This window comes from Camelus bactrianus, chromosome 12 (genome assembly GCF_048773025.1).
Source record: "Camelus bactrianus isolate YW-2024 breed Bactrian camel chromosome 12, ASM4877302v1, whole genome shotgun sequence".
NCBI classification, from domain to species: Eukaryota; Metazoa; Chordata; class Mammalia; order Artiodactyla; family Camelidae; genus Camelus; species Camelus bactrianus.
In genome coordinates this window covers 57,512,883-57,536,214 of record NC_133550.1, presented here as the reverse complement: position 1 = coordinate 57,536,214, position 23,332 = coordinate 57,512,883, and the positions used below count along the sequence as shown (strand labels likewise).

At 45.5% G+C, this 23,332-nt stretch overlaps 2 protein-coding genes across 18 annotated transcripts in view; one reads left to right on the top strand and one right to left on the bottom strand.

Annotated features, from left to right (window-relative positions):
• The window catches only part of RAB3IP (RAB3A interacting protein), a 149,173-nt gene that overhangs the window by 19,533 nt on the left and 106,308 nt on the right, over window positions 1-23,332 (top strand). The window lies entirely within an intron of this gene.
• BEST3 (bestrophin 3) overlaps window positions 936-23,332 on the bottom strand; it is a 44,304-nt gene continuing 21,907 nt past the window's right edge. For 15 of the 16 annotated variants that reach the window (XM_010950499.3, XM_045513288.2, XM_074375411.1 and 12 more), the window contains 3 exons: window positions 20,548-20,628; window positions 18,577-18,728; window positions 936-6,997 (listed from right to left, as the gene is read on the bottom strand). In XM_010950499.3, the coding sequence (XP_010948801.2) occupies window positions 6,058-6,997; window positions 18,577-18,728; window positions 20,548-20,628 (1,173 nt within the window). In that variant the 3' untranslated portion in view covers window positions 936-6,057. The other variant, XM_045513293.2, reaches the window with a different exon arrangement.

Below are 23,332 nucleotides of genomic sequence, written 5' to 3'. Positions count from 1 at the left end.
AGATTAGAAATCTAGGTGCTGCCAAGCATGTGGTGGGGGTGGGGAAGGAAGTGGAGATACAGCGAGCTGCTGGGGGCGGAGATGGGGTGCCAGTCTGAGCTGTCATTCTGGAGAGCCTTTCGGCAATAGAGTCAGGTTCAATATATTCAGACCCTGTGAGCCGGAGACTCTGCTCATGCATGTGCATCCCAGAGAAACTCTCCTACAGGGTTATAAAGGAACGTGTCCAAGGGTGCTTCTGTGGAGGGGATGGAGGCAAACTGGGAAGCAGATAAACCAGCTATAAGACACCTTAGAGCACACAGGAGTGAGTTAGAAACAATGGATTCGATGTACACAGGAAACTGGGGAGGATCTTAAAAACACTGTATGGAGTGAAAAACAATCCAACAAACCAACAAAGAAGCAAATGAGGCCTATAGTATGAACATCTGCATAAGCTGAGAATACTTGCACACAAAACACTAATATACTTTTTGTAAGAATGTACACAGACATAGGGCTTTACATTAAACACATTAGGATGGTTGGGAGGGAGAACAGGATTGGGGATGAAAGGAAACAGACAAACAAACATACAAACATTAAGCTGGTGGACTTCCGAGGGCATTTTGATATTTATCTATTTATCTGCAGAAGAGTGACAGATGGATGAGGGCGGGAAGAGGGGCCCAACACCCACCCACTCAGCTTTCACTGAATGCCTGACACACAGCAGTTGCTTAATGTTTCACGAAAGACTATGAATAAAAGTCCCCCTGGAGACATCACCCAGAACTTCACCAGTTTCCTCATGTTATTCTCCTGGGAGTGCTGGAGGCATGCAGGAGGTGGGGGAATCCATGAGCTTCCTTGGCTCATGGGTTCACAAAGGAGGTAGACAGATCCTACCCAGGGTACCTATTTACTAGTAAAAATATAAATGCCAAATCATCTGCCAGAAGATACGGTTTATTTGGTCCTAAGTAAGACGTATATAAAGGCCAAAGCTGGATCCGGTGTCCATCCAGTGTCTAGCAGTTTATTGGCACTAATTCTTATATAATATTTGGCATCATAAATTGTTGTCACCCTTTATATAAACTGCATTCTCAGAAGAGTCTAATCATGCTAGTGATGGCATTTAATCACTCTTCCTGGTGAGAGCCATCCGAGGCATTCCCTGAAGGTGCCCCTCGGGGCTCCCATCTGATTTTTCTGGATTTGATCCTTTAGCATCAAGGGAGAAATGGTTACTAGTTCATAGCCTGTGCACAGGATAGGAACTTCGCCACTCACTGGGTTTACCTGTTCTCTTCTAGTTCTGTTTCTTTCTCTAGTTCACCTCTCTTCCTTCATCTCTTTGTTGGTTGTCTCATTTTTACCTTCCCACTGGCCTAACTCAGGTTTCCCAACCTGTCTTGGGCTTGATGGTTGTTGTGGGCGTCTGTCCTGTGCTTTGCAGCATCTCCGGCCTCGACTCACCTAGATGCTGGTAACACTGCCCAGCATGACAGCCCTGAATGTCTCCAGATGTTGCCAAATGTTCCCTGGGTGCACAGTCACCTCAGGGGAACAGCCACTAGCTCGGGAAAGAACTTGGGACACACCCACATTTCTGAACAAGACTCTGTTTTAGAAATGCTCTTATCTGTTTTCAGGATCCAGGAGACAACATGCCTTTGGCTGCCTCTGTGAGGTAAACGTCTAAAACGAGAAATTCAGAGACGATGCTTGCAGGGACCCACCCGGCCAGATCTTCCTGTGCTGAAAGGAAGAATTGGGCCTGTTCTCTAAACTAACTCAGACACAGAACACAAAACCTGCATCTCCTGTTGGAGTTAATTGAGTAATTAACTCAATTAACAAATACGTTATTTGTGCCTCTATTTCCCAGGGTCATTTTTTCAGTTTTCTTTTTGCTACAACAGGGGATGAGCTGGCCACACACACCCTTCTTCTAGGTCTTCTAAGATCAGTTCCAGTATTTGTGAACTGGTTCTTTCGACTCAATAGCCATTTCAGTGGAAAATACTGTCCTAGAAGTCAGGCTTCATAGAACTAAGGAAAACAGAAAGCCCTGTGAAAGGATTGAGGACCCGAGATACGTCTGAAAAGACAAAATGAGGAAAATCCTTGGTTATTCCTATTCAGACCACAGCACTTCAGAAAAGGACTGTGTCGACCATGGAGATGATGATTGTGAACAGGGAAGGGAATTAGGTTCTAATTTGCCTCTTGCTTAGGAATCTTTTTGGAAGTTGTATTTATTATTCCTACTTAGGACCAGGAGTAGGGAGATTTGATGCTCTAAGAGGGTCCTTGTCTAATGGCAAACCAAGGATGCTAAATCCTCTAGAATTACAGTGGAAAGAACAAAGAATTAATTTTTCCCTAGTTCCACATTTGGATTGAGGGGACTGATACACACGATGGGTTAGGGGCAGAAGTGATCGCCGTGGTGCTGCGGCGAGTGAAGGAGTGAGAAATAACACTGGGGAGAAGGAGGAGAGGGGAGAGAGGTTGGGAAGCATATGAAAGAAAAAAAAAATGAAGCCAAAAGAGAAATGGGGAGCATTCTGGATGAAAGAGATGAGAATCTTGGAGAAGAGAGGAAGGCGTTCCTACAAGCAAATGCCTGAATGAAGATGGGAGAACGAAGTCCTTTCTTCTGTAGTCGGTGGTGAATCCCCCAGGGCACCTGTCCCAGCAATGTCCGGGGCTCCGCGCCTTTTCACATCCACTCCCTCCACTCCTCACCATGGCCAGTGAGACGGCGCAGAGAAGAGCCCATTTCCCAGATGAGAATGTGAGAGACTGAAGGGCGGGGCCTCGTTCAAGTTCATAAAGCTACTCGAGGGGAGTCACAGGCTAGGTAGTCCCCATTCCATCACCCCCATGGCTGCCTGGGTTCAGCAGATTCTGAGAGGAGACTCCATGGTTAAGAAGATCTCAGAATGATGCTTGAGGATTGAACCACTTTCCCTGGAGACAGTGGAAGCTGGAGGGGAAACACTAAAAGAGAGGGCTGTATGTTTGAGTCTTCTCTAAACCCATGGTAAATTTGATATTTCCCCATTCTACTTGAAATGTGTTTTGCACAGCTTAGCTGACCTGGGCCGAAATGGATGCCTGCCCCAAGAAGCAGACCGTTAAAAGGGCAGGGAAAATAGCCTTCTTTGTTTTGACAGGAGGAGAAGCAGTCCTCCCTAAATTCTTGGAGGACAGAGAAAAGGTTCATGGGCCTTTATCTTTCTGGCCTGTGGACCCCGGCATCAGGGCAGAGTTCTCATCTCTGGAGATGAGAGACTGCAGTAGGGGGCCTGGCCACGCTGCGCCCCTGGCTGGTGGGTTACGTTTAATGCAGACCAGCGCTGAGCCTGTTCTTGGAAGGAATAAGCCCAAAACACTAAGCCGCTGGACGCTGTGACCATTCACCCAATGGGTGGAAGTTTCCAGAGCTCAGGAGGAGATGGCCGAGGCAGTCAGTAAAACCAGGCACACGAGAAGAAATCGTTCTGTTTTTGCAGCTTTGGTCCGTGTCGGGTAAAACCTGAGTTCCACCACGTGGGCTCACTGAACAATCATCATCCAGTTTGCGGTGCAAGGAGTAAACGGAGGCCACCTCAGATGTTGATGAAATAGCAAGGAAATGAAGTGATTCTTTGGATGAAGGTACCTAAGGGATGGATGCAAGCAGAGTTACATGGACTCTCCTGGTCCTCACAAAACGTGTGACTCTGTGTGTAATTTATCACGTTGGATTTCGGAACAAAAATCGATTCTATTTCCAAAGCAGCTAAGTAGAGACTTATTTGAATTTGAGCAACAGACAAAGCCAAGAGAAGAGAGTAGAAAACTTCAGTTGAAATGTCCAGGAAGATAGGATGAAGAGGCTGGGAGAGGGGTAGGGTTCCTGCATGTTAGCCGCGGTGTACGGGGGCTTGAGCACATAGTCCAGGCACAGTGCTTTGGGGATCTGGGTGCTTTCCCCGCTGCTGACGCCACAGACCGACACAGAGAATGACCAGTGTGTAGCATCTCTTCCAATAACGTACTTCCTTTCAGTGCTTTGAGAAAAGCCAGTTCAAGTAAATGTCGTTGCTGTCCTGCAGCTGCGGTGGCCCAGTCAGATGCGACGCCTTGTAACAAAATGTGCTAATTATAACATTGCATATTGGGAGGAGTTGGGGAAGGGAAGGGAGGGTCCTGCTAACTTTCTTCTGTTAGAAAAATAAAGGGGACCATGGCTGGGCTCCAAGGTGGGGCACTGCCATCCCGGACACATGCATAAAAGACCCAGGTAGACTTAATTAAACAGGGAGGACCCAGACAGGCCTCCAAGGCTGGAGAGATTTGGGCCTGGCTCCTGTGGGGCATTGTCCGGAATTCTGGGCAAACTGCTGGCAGGTCTGGGACCCTCCATTCAGCACAGCCCAGGGATGAAGTGCTCTGGGCGAAAGAGTGGGCTCTTCAGTCAGATGAACCTGGGCTTGAATCCGAGCTCTGCCATTTCTGGGCTGTGTGACTTTAGTCAGATTACTTGCCTTCTCTAAAGCCTCCGTTCTCTTCATCATTTTTTTTTTAATTTTTATTAAAAAAAATTTTTTTTAGGGGAGGAGGTAATTAGGTCCATTTATTGACTTACTTTTTAAGTGGAGGTGCTGGGGATTGAACCCAGGACCCTGTGCATGCTGGGCAGGCACTCTGCCACTGAGCTATCCCCTCCCCACTCTCCTCATCTTTAAAATGGACATAATGGTATATCAATTCTTAGGATTGCCGTGAGGATTAGTGGGATTATCTGTGAACTTTACACGCTGCTGCCTGGGACTCTGAACACTCAGTAAGTGGCAGTAATTAGGGCTAGTTTATTTCTTAAACCATATGCAGTCAAGCATCTTCACATGACAGAAATAGTGAGAGCAGCATGGCCTTCCAGACAAAGTTGGGAGACCCCAACACACAGCCACCCTAAGAGATCCTCGGAGGAAGCGAGGCCTCCCCATGGTACGGTCCTGGACTGCCTTCACCTCCCAGCTCCAGTACCCTACCGCATCCCGGCCGACCCAGCCGGCACGTGGTCCCATGCCGCGACACGACCGGGACTCCTGCTTTAAGAGCCTGAGTGAGACCATTTCAAGCCTTGCTATTTGGTTCTGTGGCATCTGGTTATGCAGGTTGCATGTCCTCTTGGCTTCGGTTTTCTCCAGTGTTCAAGACCTAAGAGAGGACGCCTGGCGGCCCAGGGCGTGGTGGGCAGCCGCGGCATCCACACCGTTTCCGCCGCGAGGCTGGACGGTGTCAGGCTGGCTTTGCTGACACCTTGACTGCTCTGCGGGAGGCCTTGCCAGTGCCCGGGACTTTGAAACCCATGGCAAGAAGTAAGCAGCAGAGATGGACAGAAGAAAATATTATCACCTGAAAGGTGGGGCAGATGAGAGTCACTGGAGGAGCAGGAGCAGGGAGAAGAGAGGACAAAAGGCCGAGAGAACAAAGGGGGGAGAGAGGAGCATGAAGTCGTGAAGGTAGAAAAGGAGACTGAAGGGAGATGGAGCTTTCCGATGCTGGCGAAGCTTAAGAATTAGGAAATGATAACAGATATAAAAGTGAGATTGAGATGGTTAGAAAGCCTCAAACAGGGAATCGTGATTGCGGAGGGGCTTTTGAGGCATCACATGATCCATCTCTCTGTCTTTATAACTGAAGAAAAGAAGAAAGAAAGAAAAAAAAAGGAGGAAAGAGAATTTTTTGCCTCCCTATTGGCAAAACTAGGGGGACTGGACTATGATCTGTAAGGCCCTTAGCACAGCTAACAGTCTATGAATCTATAAGGCTTGTGCCTATTTTTAAGTTCCCTTATTTGGTTAGGACACATCACTGTGGCCTGCTTAAGTTCCACGAATGTCACTTTGTGATAGTGTGAATGTGTTTGATTTTCTCCGTTCTCAAAAAGTCAGGATCATAATGCCCTTCAAAGTTTTCAGTAGCTTATACGGTGTGATCGTTTAGAAAAAAATTAGCTGTCAGGTATGCTCTGGAACTAATGCTGAACTTTCGGGTAAGTAAGACTCAAGGCTAGAACCAGGTCCTAGAACGTTCTGGCTTTCCTTTGGGTGACTCCTCTGTCTGCTCATTGTTAAACTCGATGATGTCAGTTTCCTTGGTGTCCAAGTTTTCCATTAAATACAGCACATCAGGAGAGACTCGTGAGCCAGCCACAGTGTTGATTCCACTGGTCTCTGAGGATGTTTCTGTGTCAAGTAAAAGAAGCGGCTCAGGGCTCACGGGATGTGGACTTCGGCCTGCCAGGGAGGTGCGGCTGGACCCCAGGAGCCCTGGGAGGCTCCACCGTTTGGGGGACATGTCATTGTCGTGAGGGTCTTCCTGGGAGGCAGACATGAGGATGTTTCTCTCATCTTTGGTTGAAGTTGTCTGGGAACTGGGGTCCGTCGGAAGTGATCCTTTCTCGGAGGCGAACAGGATCAACCCCACTGGGTCCTCCTGCTCAGTCCTGCTCGGCTGAACCCCAGTAAAGTCAGAGCTCTGGATGGAGGTGGTGGAGTCGTGGTGGTCGCCCTCCGCCGGGGGCACCCGTGCTGTGACCTGTACCTCGGGGACCCGTGGCATTTTGGTGGGGGAGCCCATCACACTGGACTGGGGAGTCAGGCTCTGTATTGTGCCTGTCTGGCTGGTCTCTCGGATGGTGGACAGCTCTCCGAGGCTGGAGTGCAGCGGGGGCCCCCCCTCGGGGGTGTGGGCTTGCTTCCAGGCAGCCGAGGCACGGTGGGGGCTTCTCGGGGGCACGGCCAGCAGATCCCTGGCCGGGCTGAGGTCGCTGTGCGGGAGGAACATGGAGCTGTCGCTGGCCTGCCTCCCGTAGCTTCTCCGCCTGGGGCTGGAGGGGTGCTCGTGGGCGCTCAGGAACCTCTTGACTCTTCTAATCACGGACCGGCGGTGGCCGGGCTTCTCATAATCCCACAGCCACTCCTCGCTGGGCAGGTCGGACCCGGACAGCCTGAAACACACAAGGACGAAATGCAGGCAGAGCAGCTTCAGGGGCCCAGCTCTGGGGCCGGAGTCTCAGAGTTTGGTATTTTTGCACTATGGTTTTTGACATGGAGGAGGGAGGGGGACTTTAGCTTGAGATAGTCTAGCAGAGGTTCTTAAGCTTTTTGGTCTTGGGAACCTTTTAAACTTTTAATAATTACTGGGTACCAATCAAGGTCCATACAGATCCAAAAGGAATCTGTTGGGAAGAGACATACCCCATACCACGCACGCATCTCCAGCTGGAAGTGACACTGTTTTACTACCATTGCCTGCGGGAGGAAGAACGGTTTCTTCCCTACCTGGCAACAGCTCAGCCAATGAGAGACCGTCACAGCTCAGCCAATTAAAAGCCATTATACTTTGAACTCCCAGTTTCCTCCAATGGACTTTTTATCAAAGCCTCTTCCAACCTCCCCTTCTCCTCATAAAAGAGTTTGCTTTGCTTTGCTTTGTTGGATTTGCATATGGTTTGCATAGTTGCATGTTCCGCATTGCAGTTCTTCACTGCTCCCAAATAAACCCATTTTGCTGGTTGAAAAAAAAAATTATTGAGTACCCCAAAGAGATTTGTTTATGTGGACTATAGTTACTGCTCGTTACTGTGTTAGAAATGATGACTGAGGGATATAAAAAAAAGCACAAGAAAGTACAGGCACACATTCCATTAACAAAGCGATGACATCACTGCACAGTGCGTAGCCTCTGGAGAATTCCACCTTACACTCAAGAAAGAATGAGAGTGAAAAAAGGCAAATAGCATTTTACTGTTTTTACAAAAATAGTTTCAACCTTAAGGACGTGGGTCTTGGCATCTTGATTCTTGGGGATTTCCAGAGATTTCCCAAGACTGTACTTTGAGAATCACTGATCTAGAGACTTAGACAAAAAAAAAGAAGAAGAAGATACAGTACGTTTTCTTTCTCCCTGTTACCAGTGCACTAGTCATGTTTTCCCAGGACCCGTGTGAACCCCCAAGACAATGGGTTATTGCTAAATTCAAGGCAGTCCGGATAACAGCTAACATTTCCTGGCTGCACCTCCTGGGTATTCATTCATTCAGTTATCACAGTAACCGTGCATGTTGGTATTGCTATTACTATGCACACTTTGCAGGTGAGGAAACTGAGGTCCTGAGAGATTCGCTAAGGCTGTGCAGCTAGTGAGGGCCAGTCCCAGAAGTCTGATTCCAAAGTCTTTGTTCCTAATCCCTTCTTTACAAAGCCGGCTGCATCAGTGTCAAGGGATGAGGTAAGAGTCCTGGCCCAGAGGTCACTTGCTAACATTCCTGGTTCAGGCTTCGCATTTCTGTCCGCTGACTCAGGGTCAAGGTAGTCTTTGTGGAAAGAGCACATCCCATGAGATGGTGTGGACTCACCACGCAATTGGGCTCCCCTGGCGATCAAGTTTGATGGATCTGGTATTGCTAAGAATATCCTGTTAAATTTCTAACATTTAAGACATAAAACAAAGAATCCTACCATTGTTAATCTTCTTCAAGGCTGCTATAAACCGATGGTTGAGATAACAATAAGGGCTACTGGGTAGCATCAGTTTATATCTCTGTGGATTTGTGGTTTTTAACGAGGTTAAGAGGAACTACTCAAAGCCTTGCCTTTAAACTAGAGATGTTTCCGCTGGCCCTGGGAGCAACAGTGATCGGGCCCTCCCAGTCCAGTGTCTGTACCGACATCCACGGTGACGAGAGGCTTTAACTATGTCAGGTGCATTTTATGGGACATAAAGGAAAAAGTTGGAACAGCAAAAGCATTGGTGTAACCTGAAAGGGCGAAGTGAACAGCCAAAGAGAACATCATTCGTCCACGTTTATGAATAAAAGATGGATGATTGAGATGATTAACTGGCTAAACATCCTGGGGTGGCATCCAATTACAGCCTCGTGCTGTTATTCCAAAGCCCCAGCAGTGCCCTTGGCTACCAGATAGCCTCCTGGCCCACCCTGCACCGTGCATGGTGCAGATTCTGTTACACTGACCCGAGAAACGCGGACTCATGCTTTCAGCAGCCTTGGTGACCCTGCTCATTGCATCTCATTAGGTCAGATCTCCAGGCACACTTCAGGAATCCATTTAGTGACGGAACACATGGGAGTGGTTGGTCACTGAGATTGCCACGCTGGGCGTGCTCTGGGAATCCGAGGTGGAGCTGGCAATCTCCCTTTGTAGGACAGGTCCCTGTCCTTCATTTGGAATCTTGACTTTTTATTTGGAATTTGTCCCCCTTAACTACTTTTAAACCACACAGTCGTGTGGGAATGACAAAATCTTGCTAGGAAAAAAAAAATCTGTATTGTTATCACTTCAAAACTTTGTGAATCCTAAGGGAAAATCTTTCTAACGATGTGCTGATGTAGTGGGGTAAAATGATTAAGGCCATGGGTCATAAATTGGAGAAAAACAGACTGGTTGCAAAAAGCAAACTGCAAAAGGGCTGGCATTCTTGCTAAAGTTCTACTGATTGACTGACTGCCATTGGGCAGGGCTGTCGACAAGATGCTATCACACCTTCCTGCCTTGTGAGATTGTGGTGTGGACGCATGTGATTTATCCACTTACCCAGCTAAACTGATCGAGCATCTACCATGAGCAAATTTGTTGCATTAAATTCTATCTAATGTAATTTAAAAGGAGGGTGAAAGCCTGTATATAAATAGTTAAATCTGGGGGCAAAGTAAGGTCTTTGCTGGCCTTTGACACTAAGTAGGAGTCAGATGGGCTGAGAAAGGAAACAGTATTCCAGGTGGAAGAAGTGACTTGAACAAATGAGACAGTGGGGACTCTCAGGGTGTTTGTGAGGAATGGGAAATCCTCGAATTTGCGTCAAACACACAGAATAGTGTCAGGCAGAAGCTGGTGGCCTTGGACTGTGTTATGAGGAGTTCTATATACTGGGGAGAGGGATTTGGACTTGATTCCAGAGGCAGTGGGCAGCCTCTGGGGAGGGCATCACTAGGGTGCATTTGGTGGTGGTGTCCAAGCAGGAAAAGCTACGACAAAAGCAACTCTGCTGAGTGGTGTCAACCAGAAATGCCTTGGATAAGAAACATGACTCAGGAGCTTTCCACATCGTTAGTCCTAAAGGCCCATATGTGGGTCTTTGGAAGGACACTTGGTGGCCTGTGATCTGGGGGGCGGTGCTATGAGCCTCATGCTGGAGTGATGAAGGAAGCCTCCCAGCTCCTGCTGGCCGAGAGCAGCGCAGAGCTCCCCGGCATGACGGGCCCCGTGACCTTTCTTCCTAAAGTTCCCGTGATGGAAGGTCTTGTTGCCAGCGCCCAGTGCCCATCTCCTTTCTCTGATACTCATGCTTCTCAATATGACAGCAGAAACTGTGGTTTAAGAGCAAAATGGTTTAAAGCTTAGAGCATGCAGAATAGAATACATTAAAAGAGTCTTTATTTCCCAGTTGGGACGCTTGGATGTACCTTTTAGGCCCTTTAAGACTTTTCCTCCTCCTTATTTGATATTTAAAGTGTACCTTTGGCACAGGGTTAGTACAGTCCAGAGGCCCAAATATAACACCCCTTAAAATGCCCCAAAACAATTATAGCCGAAACATGAGATGATAGTCTGTAAGCACCCTCCTTATGTTGCTATGTGTTAGAGAAGGTCAGTGGAAAAAGCTAGGTCTTAGGTTCTGGGATTCACTTGGACTGAGACAGGCTGGTAATTAGAGACCAGAGGACATTCATGGAAAGTGCCATGCAGCCATTAATGTCCAGCAGATGGAATTTGAGAACTGCGTCTGTGGTCAGGAAAATGGATTTATTTTGGGAGCCTGCAGAGCCACGATCAGTGCTACCAAGGCTGATGCTACCTGGCTGTGTGACCTTTGGATACTCACCTAACCTCTCTGTGGCTTAGCATCATACTTGGTAAACTAATGACACCAATACTTAGTCTACCTGCTTTACGAGGGTGTTTGGAAGTTCAAAAGGAATAATATGTGTGGAAAAGCTTTGAAGAGTAGGAGATACAAAAAGGACCCTGTCAATGACTGGCAGACTTTCAGAGCTGGTTTCCAAATCATCATCGACTTCTTGCACACGGTTGGAGGAAATAATAGTATCTGTCTGAAGGTCACTCCGTGCTCTCCTTCCAGAGTGTCCTTCAAAAATGTTATTACACCTTGAAGCTGACCCCTAGCAATAAACATGTTGGAAAGGATGACTGTAACCGTCATTTAATGGTGAGACGAGGGCGTTGAGTAGATGGAGAGGAAACATAAGGACAGGGGGAAGTTGGATTTTTTTCAGAGAAAGACGATAAGGCCAATCAGGTGGTGGGACTGCCCTGACCTCGGCTCCCAATGTCATTTTTTTGTGCCATTTGCAAACATTGTCAGATCCTGCAGTAAATGTTATAACATTATAAATCACGAATGCAGAAAGGCTGAGAGTGAGAAAGGTTGTGGCATGTATTGGGCTACTTTTGAAGGGAGGAGAAGGGCCAGCGGGGGAGAGAGAATAGGTTATGTAAAGCTCAGCAGGCTTGTTGGTTCTCGTTGATTCTGGAAGGAGGGAGATCATGCATTGTTTCTATAGGGTCAGATCGATGTCAGGATTGGGGTGTGTTCTTATTTTAAACTACAATGTTTAAAAAAACCCCAACAACCCCAATTTTCAAAATATCTGCTGAACTTCTACAAAACCATCTGCCCCACGGTCTCCCTTGCCAATGGCAAATCTGAGGGCATGAGCAGCGGTGACTAAATTAAGGCCTCTTGAAAAGATGTTTGGGCTGGTCAGGGGTGCAGAAGAACACACTGCCTGTGGCCATAACAAAGAAGAGGCAGGGCACAGGACGGCGGCAGGTGGCAGCCGACCTTCAGACCTCTTAGCACGTGTCTGATGTGGAAACACCAAAACATCCCTGATGGCTTGAAAGATTTAATGCCTATTTTTCACAGCAAGCTTTTTGCAAAGTGACCCCCTTCTCCTGAGTGTGATCAGACAAATATAAAGCCTGTCTTTCTCTGTGGCCACTTTTCAAGTGGTATTTTGACAATTTAAATTCAAATAATAAGAGGTCATTGTCACAGGACTGAAATGAGGAATTTAGGAAAATGATATTTAATGCAACGAGTTCTACTTCCTCGGGTCAGATTTATTGTTTTCAAATTGCCAGCGCACCCAAAGTCGGGCGGCTGCCTTGGAGGGAACCAATAATTTGCATGAAAATCTATCAGGACAGAAGCACGTGTGCTGGAGTGTTTATTCACAGGCAAAGCAAAATGTATTCTTCAAACCCATTAGAGGCCAACACTGTTATTTTTAACCTTCTGCACTGCAGAATCTCCACCAAAGCTGTAGCCAAGGGCTTACAAAATGAGTAAATAACCCTCATGCTAAGCTGGGAGGTGGGCGGGGTGGGGGGTGGCGAGCATTGTGACAAAAACCCGGTGGACAGAAGGTTGTGTCCACCCAGCCCCCTCCCTGCTCCCCGGGCTGGGGGACAGTTCCCACTAGTGGAGCCTGATGGGAAATGGCTCAGTCCGGAGAGCTGGCGACCTTCCCGCTGCCTCTCTGTTGCCTCTCAGCTAGTTTGGACTGAAGATGATGGCGAATCTAGTTAAAGAACTGGCATTTCTAGCCTTATCTGCTCATCCCGCCTCCACTGGCTGTCGCAAAAAGAAATTGTGGCCCGAAGTGGGGGTTCACTTAAAGCCCCTGCCTCTCAATACTGTTGGATTCTATGGGAATTTTGTTAGAAAAGGGAATTACACCATCTCTACCCCTCACAGCACTTTCAAGGTAAAAGCCAAGCGCCAACGGTGACGCCTTGTCGGCGTATGCAAGAATCCCTGAACAAGTTCTAAAATTATAAATTTAATGCACATTCATCTCCCTGAGAGCTTCCATCTCTCCTTCCTTTCTGGTACATTAAGTGAAAATCAATGTTCCAAGAATATATTTTTGTTGAAGTTAGTGATTCAGAATTGGAGATATTTTGGGTTGTTTATGACACAAGCGTGCAAAAGTATATATATCAGACTATGCATTTTCCTGTAAAGTTAAAATATTTGTATATAGCTGGCTAAGAAGGGATTACTGACGAGAGCATCCATCTAGAAGTCTATTTAACCACACTTCAGTGAAGTCTTTGCTTGCTGGAATATGTATTTTGATATACTTGAATTAATATCACTAACAATACTTCTAATGGTACTGTACAATCTTAAATGCTTTGTGAACATCCAATACATACGTGTATGATTGCAAAAATAGTTGCATTAGTGCTAAATATTCTTAGGACTCTTGGAATGAAGATGGATAGGTCAAAGTCATGGTTTCCAGGTACATGGTCGTAGTTTCACAGTACCAAATTAATATCAGATGAATTCCTCAACTCCCAACCCGAAGGAACTCTCACAAAAATTGGAATATTTCTCCTCTTTGTCAAATGGATACTTAACTGATGTCACAGACCCATTGCCTAAGATCACGACAAATGTGAGGATGTTTTGACATACTTGAATCACGGCAGAAAACCCAAGAAGACAGTCTCTTGGAATAGGATTGCAGCCAACAGTTTAAGGTTCCCGGGCTGAGAGTATGATTTTATCCATTAGCAAGACACAGTGAGCACACTCCTCCGTGTCACCCCTCACGACACACTTGAGTGACCCAATTCATCAGCAGCTGCAGCCTCTCTTCTCCAGAACTTCGAATCCTGCAGCTGCTATGGATGGGTGTTTTGTTAGGGTTTTCCCAGTGCCTTTAAGGGAGTATCGCTGCTTTCCAGTTGGCCATTCAGATTTCCAAGACAGGATGAAAGGGAGTTTTGAGAGGTTTTTAATGTCCATGTGCTCCATTCCTCAGAGCCTTAAAAATCTGTGCTAATGATAATCCCAAATATCTAAAAAGTAAGAATTTTGGAGTGAACTCAGGATGCTAGGATGTGAAGACAAGCACCCTGCCTCAAGCTTGCTGTGGCAGGAAAGGCCTGGACCTTATTTGTTTGTTTGTTTTAAAAAGAAACATATTTTCAGCGGTGCTGGCTTGAGTTTGAGCATCCTAGGCTTGTTTTGGTTAAGTGAAATTTACCAAGCGTCAAGTGTCTACTAGCGCCCGAAGAAGACCTGTTTTCATTTCAGGATTTGGGCCTGTTTTCTTGGTGTGTGTCTTATGAATGCCTCTTTTTTGGCTGCTTGTGGGCAGTTTTCTTAATCTTGGTCACCAGTAGCTCCCAGGCCATTCCTCGCTGTCCCTTACTGATTCCTGTCTGGTTTATCTCCTCTCCATAATCCAGACTTCTCAAAAAAGTAGTTCATGACGAGTAAATGAATTAAGGAACTATTGTGAGGTTTTTTGTTTGATTTGGGGGTTTTTTAGGCATGAAAATGGCATTGTGGTTAGATCTGCTTTACGATGGTCCAGTGGTGGGGAGGGTGAAGGTGGGTGGGAGGATGGAGGAAACCAGGCTGACCATGATAATGGAAGGTGGGTGATGGGTACATGAGGTTAATTACAGTTTGTTCTCTACTCTGTATACGTTTGGAATTTGCCATTATACAATTATTTTTAAAGTAGTTCCACTGGAAATCTTGATCTCCTTGCCTCCCAGTCACTCCTCAACCTCCTGTAATTCAGCTTCTGCCCAACACTCTCACTTAAGTCTCCAATGACCTTAAAATGCAAACTCCCATGGTGTTTTTCAGACCTGATGTTGGAACGTCCACCACTGACCCCTAAGACAGGGCATCCTCTGGGTTCTCTTCCTGCATCTCTCCTGACCATTCCTGCTCTCTTTCAAGGACGCCTTTCTCCCTCTGGCCTACTCACCTGACCCCGTCCTTGGGTGGTCCCTCTCACTGTCTCACACACCCAGTGCTGATAACAGTCAGATGCATCCTCCCGCTTGGATTTTGTCTCTGTTCTCACTGCTGGCTGGGCCGTCTCCCTGTGAACTGTCCACAGATGCCTCAAATGCAGCCCATGCAAAAGGAAGCTCATCACCTCCCCCCAACGGCAGCTCTTCCTCAAGACTCTCTGTCACCCTTGGCTCATTACCAGCCACCCTGTCATTCTCAACTCCTCCTCTTTTCTCGAATGTGTCCCTTCCGCCATCTCCACTGTCTACACGCCTTGTAGGGTCACCCGAGTCAGGCCCTTATCCTCTCCACTCTAAACCGTACTAATGGTCAGCTCACTGGTCCCTGGCTCTGGTCTTACCCCAGCCATCCATCTTTCAGCCAGATAACCTGCCTGAAACACAACTGTGACCATGTCACTTAATAGCTTTGGGACAAGGCTGAAACGCGTTCCTCAGACTATAAAACCCTCCGTAACCCTCCCTCACCTCCCTCCCTCTCCAGATTCATTTCTTGGCTCTTCTGCTTTGCATATCAAATTGTTACTCTAATAGAAGCGCAGCATAGAAAAATGGTTGCCAGGGGCTGGGAGGCTGGGGGGAAATAGAGATAAACTAGGTAAAAGCGTGTTAATGTTAAGCTGTGAGGTAAATAAGGTCTGAGAAGCTAATGGAAACATGGTGACTAGAGTTGATAACACTGAATTGAATAATTGGAATTTGCTGAGAATAGAACTTAAACGTTCTCATCAAATATATATATATATATATATATATATAGTGATAGATGTGTTAGTCCACCAGATGGGGGAATCCTTCCACAATGTATACATATATCAAATCACCACAATGTGTACTTTAATTGTCTTATGATTCTATATGTCAGCTATACCTCAATAAGCTCAAATTTTAAAATATTTCTGCTTTGAATATACCATAGCTCCTTTCCGTCTTTGCTCATGCTGGCCTGCATGTACCCTCTGCTGGAACCCCCCTGCTCTCTGTGTTGGCTCCAAATTCATTCTGAAGGATGCACATTTGACTCCCCAACTCCAAGGGCCTCCTTCGACTCCCTGGACTCTGTGAAGGGTACCTCCCCTGTGTTCCCAGAAGACTCGGCATTTCTCTGTTGCTGCGTGTACCACATCGTGTTATAACCTGTCTCCTCTTTATGTCTGTGAGCTTAGAAGGTGTGTTTTTTGGTTTTTTGGTTTTGTTTTTGCCTCTCTCTAGTGTCTGACATAGAACCTACCATACAAGAGAACCTCCAAGAAATTTTTGCCTGAATAAATGAATGAGTACGTTCCGTATGTGAAGATAAAAGGAAAAACATGGTCAATTAAATTTGTACTTGAGATAAAAGGTGGGCGGAAGTTATTTTATTTCGATAATGTATATTCGGTAAATGTGTAGAAAGTAGGGCAGTATTTTGAATGTATTCCTGAATGTAAGGAACAAAGGAATTGTCTCCAAGGAGTTTCCTTTTCATGTGGAAATGAGTAGTGCTCTGAATGTGAAAGAAAACAGGAGACAGAGTCATCCCTCAGGTTCCCTGGGACGGTACTTCTGCTGAGTTATTGAAGTGCCCTTTCCTCGCTCTTGGAATTTCTGGGCCATTTCTGGGAATTGTGATTTACACACCTGAAAGGTTGATCTGAAAAGATAAGGCAAATTTGATTTCCGAATGAAATATGCTGGGAACCTACATCCTAAATAGAATAAGAAAATAAAAAAATCCAGGAAAGGATATTATATGCCATCAAGCAGCAAACACTGACACGTTTGCATCCGTACCACACTGACACCTTGTCTTCCTCCTAATGCCAGGAGCTCGCTGGCTCAGGCATCACCAACCTCCTGTGCTACAGAAATCCTTACTTCTACTTCCCTTTTCCCTGAGCCTCGGTCAGATGGTTTACTTGGTACTGACATGGCACTTGGTGAGCGAACAATTCACTGAGTAGGGAGTTATCTTTTCGATTTTAGAGGACATCTCTTGTTTTTGCCAGCCCGGTAGACCATTCGCCCTTCTCCTGGTAATAGCACGCTGATTTTGCTCCAAACATCACCTACTCTATATGGTTGGTTGGGGCTGACCACACCCCTTGGTCCAAAGATGGACACACAAGGCAACCTTAGCCAATCAAAGTATTGTGTCTTCCTTTTGATAGCTGTTGGTTCAGGAATGGGCATGTTAGCCACGCCCAGCCAGTTGTCATAAATCCCAGTGCTTTAAAGAGTTGGAAAAGAGATGTGCTCTTTCCACAGGGTTTGCTCAGAAGATAGGCCGGGCGCTGGGAGCTGCTGGCTGCCATCTGGCCTTTCTGCCATCACGAGGGGGAAGCCTGCCTGACACCTGAGCCAGTGGAGAGAAAAGTAGGATTGAGGGACAGAGAGGGCCACACGGGTCCTGTCTGATGAGCACTAGTTAGGTAATATGCCTGCTAGACCCCTCCATGGTGTCTCCATTGCAAGGTCACCCACGCACTTTTTGGCCTGGTGTGACTTCCTTATTCCTGTTGCCTCCTGCCTAGAAAAGTCCTTCCTTTGTCCACCTCCTTGGAGCGCCTTTCTATCTGCTAGGTTGGATGCTGCTCCATTCATGGGTCATTAAATAAAGACAATAAGATCTTTAAAATTGACACAATTGAACTTTAGTTTTTAACAGTAGGGAAAGAGGAGGGCTCAACAGTGTGGAGGGAAGAGAAAGAAAGGTCATAGGTGGCGGCAGCACAAGCTTGCTTCCCAAATCTGCTTAGAGCTGGCCTCAGGGAACAATGAACCATAGTTTTGCCGAAAATTATGAGAAAAAATTTGCAAAATTCTACATTTTTTTAGAGGGCTTCTTTTTACTTTCCTAAATCTGTCCACACTCTTCTCTTTAAGATACTTGGAAACTGTGGCGTTTGCCTTCAGCAAATATACTTAAACTCCCCCACATTCACACATCTCTCCAAAACCAAATACATTATCAGATTTAATAAAATTATTCATGAACTATACATGTTTTACTGCAGGCCCCAGCCCATTTATTTAAAGCTCATAGCACACAGGGACAGATTGTTATGTTAAAACCACTGAACAGAGACCGGCTTGTATACTAAACGTGTCAGTTTCATCAGATTATAATCTTCGAGAAAATTTCGGATAAAATTTATCTTATTCCTGAAGGCTTGCTTGTCTCAAAATAGCCTAACACAGCACCTGCTCATGGTATATGCTCAGTAAATACTTGTTAAAATACATTTAACTCTGATAGTCATAATTAAATAATAAACAATTTTATAATTAAATAAACCACTCTTCAAGGTGGAGGGGAAGAAGAGAATAGTTTTATGACTATTGGGAAGTTTGCTGTGGTATAAGAGCAAGGTAAAATGCAAATTACCTCCAAACACACACACACACACATGGACACAGACACATACAGAGACACAGAGACACACAGACACACACAGACACACAGACGCACACACAGACACACACACACACACACACACACACACCCTATTTAAACCAACCAGAAACTATAATCTCTTTACTTTCTCACTCTCTTGGGCTTATTAATTATGTCTGAAAATTTGAAAAGGCTACCATTAAAAGATACAAATAATTGAGAGTTCTCATGAAAGTAACTTCAAGACCGGAGCATAAAGAGATCAGAACAGTGATCTACTTATTTCCCCAATATGGATGGTTTTTAAAATGCACTCACCCCATTTGGATTGTTGACCCCAGAAACGAGGGTATGCAGTAGTCAGCAGCTGCCAGCGTGTACGGCGGTCGAGCGGCAGAATCATCCCAGTAAATGTCCTTCTTCATCTTGGGTAAGCTCATGTGCATTTCATCCACGGCTAAAAGGGACACCTAAAACCACCGTTACCGTATTAGAATAATTCACATGTGAATTGTATAAAGGAAGAGAGTAAGTTCCAGTGCGTGGATGGGGTTTGGAGTGAGGTAGAACACAGTCTGAATGAGTGAATGTACAACTGTCTACAGTTCATATTTGCTATAACCAGGGCTGCTACAGTGAGTTGTACATGGCACTTACTGCACGAGACCACTTGGCAATGGGGGTCAGTGGGGCCATAAGACTGCCCAGACTAGGTTCGTCAAACCCCATGCCCCACAGTGGAGGTGCATCTTATCAGAAGCAGGAAAGACACCTTTTTCTTCTTTGCTCAAAGTTACCTTACTGTCTAGTGGCTATTCTGACAGCAACCACGTAATCCTAATGTTACAAGGAGTTGAAGATTTCCACACCCCTTTCATCGATCCAATAAGTACGTTTCTTCTTCTCTTTCTTCTTCTTCTTCTTCTTTTTTAATGGCAGTACTGGGGATTGAACCCAGGACCTCATGCATGCTAAGCATGAGCTGTACCCTCCCCACAAGACACATTTATTCTTGATATCATTTCTTATGTGCCCTGAATTTTTATTTGTTTACAAAAGTCTATCAACAAGCCTATACCACTCGGGGTTATAGTGGTCTCTCCTCTTGACTTTGACAAAATGATGCGTGAATAAATTATTAATCCTCTGGGAATCCCATTTTTACACAAAGTGAGTGACGTGGGCGTTACGCTTCCTCCTTAACTGGCTGACAGTGTGATTGTTGGAGGTCATCTAGAGGTCATGACTTGCCCAGTGAGCTGTGAGCTGGACCAGGGCAATCAGAGGCTCCTCTGCGCCATCTCTGGAACATCCATTCCACCTACCGTTCCCGTAGTGGGAGCCGCTTTAAGGACACAACCTTGAGAGAGTAATGTGTTTTGAATACCTAACTGAACCCCAGTAAGGCCTCTGTATCAATTTTTGAGATCCTGGTGGGTAGGTGTGGAGTTCTGTTCATCTCACATCCACCCAAGACAAGCCTCTTAAGTAGGCTCCCTTGCTTATTAAACCTCCCACCTACCAATCTGGAATGGTCTGCCTTTTTCTTTGGTCTCTCCTTGCCCTCTGTGTACGGGGCCAGTTCGTGAACAGACAGTGATCTATGGTGAAGTGTTTGACCCTGTTTAAGAGCTAAGCAAGGGCTTGAAACCAATAAACAAGTTGAAGGCCTTTCTCAGTCTGTGATTCTCAGAGAAGAGAATGGTCTGAGGAGAGTCTTGCCTAAAATGAAAATTCTCTTATGCTGCTTCTTCATGAAAAACCTCTCTGGAATAATGCCTCGGGGTAAAGGCCCCATGGGGTCCGTTTGGTGCAGTTCAAGATTTGAGACATAGGCTAGTGTAACCCATGTTCCCAGTATCCGGCTGCTGGACATCTGAGTGTAGGGACCTACATGACATGAGCTTGGGAACTCGCACTGGATTGTGTCTGGCTGCTGTTTTATGTCACTGTTAACCTTTTTAGGTGACAATAGGAAACAGAATAAAGAATGAATTAAAATATTATTCTGTACTGAGATGGAAGAAGCTATGTGAGGCTAATAAAGAAACTTACAAAGAAAACTGGCTTGAAATTCTACTTCAAAGGGTCTAAATTTCACTGGCACTGAGATCCAGGACCTGTGAGGTTCCAAAAGGACCTTGACACAACGTACTTAATAGCCAAACTTCCTTCATCTGAGGCTGAAGCCCTCAAGTTCAGGGGGCTGCAGTTAGGGCCTGTTTAGATTCAAAACATCACATGTGATTTATTATTAATGTTCGTAAAGGAAAGAAAAGCTCCTCTCACCTGCAGGTTTCTGTCAATGCACCAGTTAGTTTCAAAATCATCATCATCTTCTCCAAAAGGGTTGATGAGCTGCTCTGCTACCTGCAACAGAGAACAAAGGATAGGTCTGCCATGGGGCTCGTGAGGACCGAGAATGGAGGTTGAAGACGGTTCCTGTTTCACTCTCTGCTTTCTCTCGTAACAGGAAGCCAGGAGGGGAGTCGGCTGTTCTGCGGACACAGGTATTTGCGAGCAAGCGAGGCGGGACTGTGAGACCGCTAATTGCACACCCGCATAGGCCCGCTCTCCCACGGCTCTGCCTGTGCCGCCGGCCCCAGCTGGGAGAAGCTCCGTACTGCTTAGGGGCCAAATGATTGCTTCTCAGGTACGAATCAAGCCAGTGAACATCGAAGGAGCACTGACGACATGCTAGGCACTGTGCTAGACAGTTTGAGGGGTACATAATCTGTGCTCTTTTAAAAAAAATTTTTTTATTGAAGTGTAGTTGATGTACAGTGTTAGTTTCAAGCATATTGCAAAGTGATTCAGTTGTACATATACATACATACATATTTTCTTTTCAGATTATTTTCCATTATATATTATCACAGGAAACTAAATATAGTTCCCTGTGCTATATACAGTAGGTCCTTGTTTATCTATTTTATATATAGTAATGTGTGTCTATTAATCCTTAACCCCTAATTTATCCCTCCCCGCCCTTTCCCCTTTGATAACCATGGTTTGTTTTCTATGTCCATGAGTCTGTTTGGGTTTGTAAATAGAATTTGTATCTTTTTTTTTTTTTTAAGATTCCACATGTAAGTAACATCATATGATATTTGTCTCATAGCCTCTGCTTTTCAAGAATTTACAGAGGCCCAGGTGACCAGATAACATGTAAACACAGGGAAGGTTAAACAGCAAAGAAAGACTTAAATTATAATTAAAGAAAATAATACAAGGAGATTCACAATTATTGGACACGACTGCTAAACAAATGAGTCAGAGAGCGACTAAGTCATAAAGCTGGAATTTGTCTTACTTAGCTTTACCTTAAAGGACTTACTGCCATCTAGTAAATTACTCAGAAGTTACATAGCTTCCTGTATCTTCCAATAGTTGGTCAACATTAGATGGTCTTACCATGTTCCTGAACTGAGTAGCCTTCTTGATGAGAGATTTATATGCCAAGTATGACTCACCTATTATTCTCCATTTTGATTAATTACTTTTACTTTTTATTATCTGGACACGTGTGTGTGCGTGATTTTACACTGGGCCTAGACGCGAAAGACGTTCAAGTGTATAAAATAAAGTCACCATCGATTAGCTGAGCTCCTAGATTCTGAGACTATTTGGTAGAAAACCTACCTGTGTGTCTTTTTAGGATTTAAGTCTCACCACTTAGAGCAGTTGTGTTCAACCTTGGCCGAATGTCAAAGTCACCTGGGGAGCTTTTAAAGAAAATTGATGGCTGGGTCCCTCCCCTAAAGACTCTGATTGAATGGGTGTGAGGTGGAGCCCAGGCATCAGAATTGGGTGAAGCTCCCAGGAGGGTTTAATGTGCGGCCAGCGTTGAGAACCACTGACTCAGAGGAGTACGTGCCCCTTGTTGTGAGGGACAGCCCATGGCGGGGCCGGGGCCCCGTGTCAGTCAGCCTCACAGTGATGTCCACGTCCACGTCCTTCACTGCACGTTCCAAGGGGCTGTCTACCCTTTCCTGCCGGCGGTTTTCCTTAAATTAAATGGGCCACTGGATGGGTCCTGAAAATACTTTTGTCATATCCAGAAGTTCACTTTTATGGAGTCAGTCTTGAATATCATATCAGAGTCCACATTTAACTACCAAAATGATACCCATGTCTCTGAGTTGACTATGTCACAGAAATACCCTCTACTCACTGGGAGGCCCCATCAGCAACTACTGAGTAATACACTGTCCATAAGATTAAGATGGGTTTTCTGTACTTTGAAAAGCTTTATAAATATTACAATGGTTAAGACAAAACAGCTGTTTAGAAATTGAGATACAGAGCACTGGGTGGGAAAGCTCTCTTCTCTTAGGACGGCCTACCTCTTAATGGAGCTAAGACTGTCTTCCCATACTTTGCCTTCAAGGAAAGGAAAAGAATGTTAATGTTTTAGAGAGCACTTCGGAAGGCAGGAGCTGCTAACTGTTCCTTCCAGGCTGGCCGAACACCTCATTCACATGGACACAAAGTGAAGGGCAAAAAGCTCATCACAACTCAGGGGAAAGGACAATGAAAGACCAGCATGGCTGAGTGTTTGGGCCAATTGTGGTGATTTTCCGTTTATAAAAGTAGAGTCTACTTTTTTTTTTCTCTAATGGGAAATGAGAGCTGTTGGTCTCTCTTGCTTTTTCTCCATCTCAAATGGGTAAAAATAATTGAGTCACTGTCCTCTGGCTAAAAATGGTTTTGCCATTTGTAAAACACATGCCTCTACTCTTTGGAGCATAATTTGAAATGCTAACATATAAATTTTTCCTGGTTAAGATTCAAACCCATGAAAGTAAAGGCATCTGCAGGGAAGACGCTGCCACAACCTGGAAGGCCTGGACCATGCCAGTGGCAGGTGGCTACTGGGAAGGTCAAAAATCTGAAAATTCTGTTTTGGTAAAGTTATCTTCCAACTGTCCTTAGATTTCCATTAACTTGGTGAAGCCACTGTCTCTGATCGTTTTCTATCACGTACGAAAGAGCTGGAAGATTCAGGCATTTGATATTTACATATACATCTAAGGAGGGGTGGGTGGGGGAGATGGTGGTGGGAAAAAATGAG